General features: G+C 46.8%; 1 protein-coding gene across 3 annotated transcripts in view; it reads left to right on the forward strand.

Annotated features, from left to right (window-relative positions):
* The window catches only part of unc5b (unc-5 netrin receptor B), a 277,925-nt gene extending 271,444 nt beyond the window's left edge, over positions 1-6,481 (forward strand). For all 3 annotated transcript variants that reach the window (XM_070865552.1, XM_070865553.1, XM_070865554.1), the window contains 2 exons: positions 1,620-1,798; positions 3,240-6,481. In XM_070865552.1, coding sequence (XP_070721653.1) covers positions 1,620-1,798; positions 3,240-3,402 — 342 coding nt within the window. In that variant the 3' untranslated portion in view covers positions 3,403-6,481. The remainder of the gene's footprint in view (positions 1-1,619; positions 1,799-3,239) is intronic.
* Positions 6,482-7,617: the final 1,136 nt, after the last annotated feature.

Genomic DNA, 7,617 nt, shown 5'->3' on the forward strand with positions numbered 1-7,617 from the left:
AGATCAGCCACGATCTTATTGAATGGCGGAGCAGGCTCGAATGGCCTACTCCTGCTCCTATTTCTTATGTTCTTATGTAGATCAGAATTTGGATTGTTATATCAAGAGAAAGGGGAGCTGCAGTGCACATGATCGCATAAATGACAAAACTCTTGAAGTTCCTTTGTGAAAAACTGGAGCACGAACAGGTTATAGAAACATAGAAACATGTTAAACACTAATTAACATTAAGTAATTTGTTGCTTAATGTATGCATGTGAAACTCCTCTCCCAGTCCCATTCTACTAGAGGTGGATCCACACCTCTGTTCAAATAGCAGCGGGAGGAATTGGAATTTCATACACACACATTTGGGGTAACTTGCTGACTCTGCAGTCCCAGTTGCCAGGAAACTAAACTTGGAAATTCAGGATTGCACCATTAAATTAACACCTGAATTGCCGATATGGACTTCCCAAGGTTTGGGGCTGGAGGGGATGCACTCTGGCTCTAGCACAAAATCAGGAGATTATACCGGTTAAACATTCAGCCTCTCGTATTGCAAGGCGCCCATCTCGAGGTTAATGACTTATCACCAGAATTGTGTCGACACGCTCCAGCACTTGGCAGGCCAACCGAAAGGGTTCACCGACCACTTTGGACCAAAGACCGCGCCACTTCTAATCAGAACCTTTCTGGGTGCCGTGTGCAGAGACATGAGAGGCGAGTTTGTGGCGATGTCCTTCTGCTTGGTATCTTGAGGGAACGCGTAAACACGTTCTTTGAAAAGGCCTTCATATCGCTAAAAAATACAAAGAGAGGAAATCATCACAGCTGCACATGGTGAGCAGAAGAGTTTTATAACTCTCCTTGGGGTGTTTCACGAGGTGAAAGGCGCTATATAAATGCAAGTTGCTGCTGCTGTTAGTGGTTACCAATGTTCCCGTTAAAGGTGCACGGCCGTGCAGTGGTCTGGGAGGGTCTAGGGGTCCCGCTCAGTGGTCTGGGGATCCTGCGCAGTGGTTTGCGGTGTCTGGGGGTCCCGCTCTATGGTCTGGGGGTCCCGCGCAGTGGTCTGGAGGACCTGGGCAGTGGCCTTGGGGGTCTGGGGGTCCCGCGCAGTGGTCTGGCGGGTCTGCGGGTCCCACGCAGTGGTTTCGGGGGTCTGGGGGGGTCTCGCGCAGTGGTTTTCTGGCTTTGGGGGTCCTGTGCAGTGGTTTACTGGGTCTGGGGGTTCCACGCAGTGGTCTGGGGTCCCTGCGCAGTGGTTTGCGGGGTCTGGGGTCCCATGCAGTGGTCTGGCGGACCTGCGCAGTAGTCTGGGGTGTCTGGGGGTCCCGCATAGTGGTCTGGGGGGTTTGGGGGTCCCGCGCAGTGGTCTGGGGGGCTTGGGGGTCCCATGCAGTGATTTGCGGGGTCTGGGGGTCCCACACAGGCTGGTTCACTGTCTTTTAAATGGAAAAACCACACATGCGCGGAAATTTGAATGGGCTGCGCACCAAAAACAAGGGAGAGGGAACATTGGTACCCCCTGTGCTCACATTGACGCAAGTCTTCAGTTATTTATTTTGGTTGCAGTGTAATCTTGAAGCCGGAATGGGCATCAGATAATAACGGATATTTATTGCTTTCCTTAACAGAATGCCAAATGTGTCAGCCCGTTCCACACACAGGTTAGCACCAACGTTACCACCCAGGTGGGTCCTTATGCCTTTAAGATTCCATACTCCATCAGGCAGAAGATCTGCACTAACTTGGATGCACCAAATACCCGCGGCAATGACTGGAGGCTCCTTGCACAGAAGCTGGGTGTTGACAGGTGAGCGGAACTTTGCACAACACACGCTTTAACAATGGCGCATTCCATCCGGTCTTTGAAGCAACCATTGCAAATGGAAGGTGTAACGTTTGACCCTGGGAGTACGCTCACAGGTTGGTAGAGCTGTTGAGTTGTGAGTGGCTTAGCCAATCACGTGATGTTCACAAGACTCAATAAAACCCCAGCCAGTTAGGTTCAGGGGATCCATGATGAGGTATGCAGTTGTGAGCCCAGTGGATGAACTGGTAATGTGTCGTGTGATTGTTAAACCTTTTGCTAATAAACCAACTAGTTCTTAATAGCAATGTGTTGCTATGAATTCTTAAGCAAAGAACCCATGAAGCAAATACATTACAGAGGGGACGCTTTCCTTTCCTGGAACGAGAAAGCTTTCCAAATTCTGCGCAATTTGAACCTTGGCTTAAAAACCAGGCAGTGAAGTCTGAAGAAAAGAAACAAAACGCTGCTTAGAGTGGAGCACTTCTTCCCTTAGCAGAGGGGTCAATAACCAGGGGGCAGAGATTGAAAGACATTAGAGGAGATTTGAGGGGAACCTTTCACACCCAGAGGGTGGTGGGGGCCTGGAACTCACTGCCTGAAAGGGTGGTCGAGGCAGAAACCCTCACCACATTTAAAAAGTACTTGGATGTGCGCCTGAAGTGCCGTAACCCACAGGGCTACGGACCTAGAGCTGGAAAGTGGGATTAGGCTGGGTAGCTCTTTGTCGGCCAGCACAGACACGATGGGCCGAATGGCCTCCTTCCATGCCGTAAATTTCTATGATTCTATGATTCATCAGAACACTTAATTCAGACTTAAAAACAGAAACACTCAGCAGGTCAGGCAGCATCTGTGGAGAGGGAGAGAGAGTTGGCGTTTCAGGTCGCTACCCGGACTCCAAGGGTTAAGTTACGAGGAGAGATTACACAATCTAAGGTTGTATTCCCTGGAATCTAGAAGGTTAAGGGGTGGTTTGATCGAAGTTTCTAAGATATTAAGGGGAACATATACGGTAGATAGAGAGAAACTGTTCCCGCTGGTTGGGGAGTGTAGGACTAGGGGGCATAGTCTAGAAATGAGAGCCAGACCTTTCAGGAGTGAAATTAGGAAACACTTCTACACACAAAGGGTGGTAGCAGTTTGGAACTCTCTTCTGCAAACGGCAATTGAAGCCGGATCAATTTGTTCATTTTAAATCGGAGATCGATAGATTTTTGTTGACCAAAGATATTAAGGGATATGGGGCAAAGGCGGGTAGATGGAGTTAGGTCGCAGATCAGCCGTGATCTCATTGAATGGCAGAACGGGCTCGAGGGGCTGAATGGCCTCCTCCTTTTCCTGTGTTGCTAATCTTCAAGGAATCTATTGCACTGTCAGTGAAGGTTCAGAGATACCCGTGTAACCGTAATTAATTGTTGTTCCCTTTTTCTCTGCTGCTTAGATATCTCACCTATTTTGCTACCAAGCTGAGTCCCACCGGGGTCATCTTGGACCTGTGGGAGGCCCAACACCAAGATGACGGAGACATCAATTCGCTGGCCAGTGCCCTGGAGGAGATGGGCAAGAGTGATGTGATGGTGGTCATGACGATGGAAGAATGCTGAGACGTGGCTAACCCTAGCAACACCGTGATGAAACCCTAGCATCTATGGCGACTGTTGTAGAAATTCTCTGTGCTGCTCACCCCGGAGCACCAAGCGAGTTAGGAATGGTAGCAATTTTTACACAAGAGAGCTGCAGATATCACGTACAATCTAGACACGGAAACCCTCTCTCTCTTTCTCCTCTCGAAAGCTTTGGGCAGCTTGTAAAAGGTTAACAGTTTCTTAGGAAACGCATTTAATTTATTGTCCATATCTTTGGATGCTTTCTGTTTTTGCTCCTCGACTGAAACTTTGTACGGAACCCAAAAGGATTTGTTTACAGTGGCGGCCAATGTAGACATCACTCCGATCCTAACGCACATGTTGTACAAGAGAAGTGGGCGGACTCCAACTCAGCTGCTCCCAACGGTTGACGAAGAAGAGGAGAATGGATCATAGATGCAAGCGGTAGTCACAAGGCCGGTTTATCCACTTGCGTTTTATTTCGACGTGGCAAAAAAATAATAATAATCCCCCTTTTGGGCTTTGGAAGGAAACCTGCCCGAGTCCCTTGCGTCTTGTCACACCTGTGTGGATTTCTCCCGAGTCACCAGAGCAGAACACGACTTAAGCCTAAGAGTGATTGACAAAGCTTCTCCCTCCCTCTCTCCCTCTCTGTCTCTGATACAACCTCAGTTATTCCTGCTGACCATACCCATGCCAAGCACCATTGGGCTCCTGCGATATTCTCCTGTCCGCTATGGTGGTCGCATCGCTTAAAATAAGCGAGCTAACGGGCACAGAGGGAGGTCGTACAAAGGTGGTGGTCCCCCTAATATCAACCACAGCCATTCCTAGGGCTAGAATCCAACCATTTCCGATTAACACGGAGCGATTCACGAATCCAGTGCAGGTATACCTGACGGAACTAACCTCTTTCTCTCCAGCCCATGGAGGCACGCAGGAGTAATTCCTAGCCACCCCTTCACTAAGCTGAGGCCACGCGTCGAGGTAGCCAGAGACTCAAGCTAAGCAATAGCGACTCATGGAAGCACACCATTCCCAGGAGAAATGTTCCCGACTCATGACCTCGCAATGTCCTCACCGAAGAAATAGCCAAACCCATATAGACACCAACCCCGGACATGCAACCTCCGAGGGCCAGAGGTCCAGGGTCTTGACTTGAATCAATATGGGCCCATGTGTTTTTGACATTTTAAGGTACATTCTTAGCATAATATTTTTTATCTCAGCTTTTGTTCCACTGAATTTTGATTTCAGTACTGAATGTTCGTCAAGGCCACGTCTGCAAATACGAAGCATTCTGAGCTTTGTTTGACAGCCCACCGCCAATTGCCACCTCCTGTGTCTTTTCATAAAAGAAATTTCAGAAGGTGATGTAATACTTTCTCCTGCCCTCATCAGTCCACTTCACCGAGCCATATAATGCCTCACAACTTCACACCAACGTCGCTGATGAAGCCTGGGGGGACGGTGTGGTCCGTGAAGCCTTGTATAACACGAACATTGTGAAGCCATTTGCAGGGGTCCCCGGGATCGGCGTCTGGAGATAGCTACGGACTGAAGGAGCCGGAGTTCTTCCTTGTGCAAGAAAGGCTACCTAACTTATCGCGATCGTTTCTTCAGGAACTCTCTCAGATGGCGAACCCTCCAAGGTTTCATCCCTGATTTGTGTCCCAGGGTTAGGGTCACTATCCAATGATGTCTTACTCCAAACTTGCCTTTAAATAAACCACCTTTGGTTATTGTTCGGTGTCACGTCACAATGCGGCACTCGCTAATACAGGTCAATGGACTCTTAAAGGTGGTTGCATTGTCATTTGCGATGTCGTTTTGAAACATCTTTAGTTGACTAAAAGGTCGTGCCAACCCGAGAAATAAGTTAGCATTGGTTGAGTGTGGGAGTGTGTGATGCCTTTTTGGTGCTGTGTTCGTGTCAAAAAATATCCAAGACCTCCACCATCAAAAATGGCACTAATATTTCCTTATTTGTAAATGTTGTTGAAATGTTTAAATATTTGGTAAAGCTTCATATCGAGTTATTTATTTCGAAATGTTTTGGGCAAATGCATTTTAAATTCATCGTGGCGTGATTTTTGTTTTTTGTTTGTTGTTGAAATGATTGCTTCAGAAAGTCGATCATCGGACGTGAATTATCAGCCTTACTCTGTGGTCATTGTCAGACCAGAGCGGAAGGTCCATTTATAAAGGAAACCTGTTAGCAGTTCCATCAAGGGTTGCCAACTCTCCAGGATTGGCCCTGGAGTCTCCAGGAATTGAAGATGAAATCTCCAGGACTCAGGGGGGAGGCTGTTTGACTGGGTGGGGCGCTTGGAAGGTGAGTGGTCAGATGACACAACCTCCAGGAACTCTAACCAGAGTTGGCAACACTAGTTGCACCCAAGAGAGACTCTGCCCCCACCCCACTACTCTCCCAATGCCCACATAACCAGCAAAATCACACACTCCTAATTAATCGTTTTAATTCAATGATATCAATGTGCGGCGGTGAGCTTTTCAAAGAAAAATAAAATCCAAGGGTCCCGAATAATTGCTTTAGATGGCTATTATATAGTTTTTATAAAGTTATATTTGGACAATCTGTGACGGCTCCTGGGGTCCATTTCCACAGCGGTGTCATTAAGATTTCAGATCTGGATTGATGGCGATTCTGCTCACCATTGAAAGAGGAGGTTGGCAGTAATTTTTAGGAGGCTAATGTCAACATTTTTCAGTATTCATTGATAAAAACGGCTAAAGGTGTTTTAAGAACAATAGTCCTCGTTTATCCTGTGTAAAGGGTACCATTACACCAAGCGGTTAGCAAAATAGTGCTTTACTTTCGTTCGCTCCAAGTGCTATGCAAGTTCATAGAATTAATTCATTTTCAGACATATCGTGACACTTCAGTTCTTTATGTACATCTTTCATATTTATATGTATAGAAAGTGCTAGAATCTATTGCTCTGTCCCTCTTTTCACGTATTGTTCATTCTGTAAACTACCGATTGTAAATAAGTTTAGCGTTCCTATTGTAACAAATTAATTTTTATGCAATAAATTATATTTCCTAGTTTAACGAATCAAATATTGCACTTTCTTTTGAAAATGACCACCCGTGATGTTGCCACGGAAATGCTTTGCGCGCTCGGATCAAATTCCTCTCTCCGCTATTTTAATTCATTTACAATTGTTTTTTGGCACCATCATCCCTTTTGTCTCTCTAATCTCTCCTGCCTTCCACCCTATCACAGACCTTCCCTTGCGTATCCTCCCCTCCCTGCCCCCTACACTTGCTTAAAACCGTGTTACATCTCAAACTTTTTCCAGTTCGGACGAAGGGTCACCGACCTGAAACGTTAACTCTGTTTCTCTCTTCACAGATGCTGCCCGACCCGCTGAGTATTTCCAGCATTTTCTGTTTTTATTTCAGATTCCAGCATCCGCGGCGTTTTGCATTTGTACATAGAAACAGGTACAGGAGTAGGAGTAGGCCATTCGGCCCTTCGAGCCTGCACCGCCATTCAATGAGTTCATGGCTGAACATGCAACTTCAGTACCCCATTCCTGCTTTTTCGCCATACCCCTTGATCCCCCTAGTAGTAAGGACTACATCTAACTCCTTTTTGAATATATTTAGTGAATTGGCCTCAACTTTCTTTCTGTTAGGCAAGGGTATTAAGGATTATAGAAGCAAGGCGGGTAGATGGAGTTTAAGCTACAGATCAGTCATGATCTCATTGAATGGCAGAACAGGCTGGAGAGGCTGAATGGCCTCCTCCTGTTCCTGCGTTCCTATAATTGGGCTAACACCTCTGTTCCAACAGAGGGATACGATATGCATGTGTAAAGTATTTGCATATAACACTGGCAAGAGCTTAAACCGCATCATATTCCAGCAACTATTTGTTCTTAGGCAGTCCCTTGGAGTCGAGGATGACTTGCTTCTACACTAATATGAGTTCTTAGGTGACTGATGAGTCCGATGCGGGACCTACAGTCTCTGTAGGCTGTTGGTCTCGTCCTGGATTAATTTGTAGCGGCAAGAACAATTAGTTAACACTACCGGCTACTTCTTAGAGTTCAACCCTGGAAAATAATGACCAGGCACCAATACATCTAGTTCCCACTGTGCGTGGCAGTCTTGACTGAGTCTGATCAACCTGTTATCACCATTGCACCAATCTGTCTGTCCCTTGAGCTGTGAGGCTACAT

This window comes from Pristiophorus japonicus, chromosome 22 (genome assembly GCF_044704955.1).
Source record: "Pristiophorus japonicus isolate sPriJap1 chromosome 22, sPriJap1.hap1, whole genome shotgun sequence".
NCBI lineage: Eukaryota > Metazoa > Chordata > Chondrichthyes > Pristiophoridae > Pristiophorus > Pristiophorus japonicus.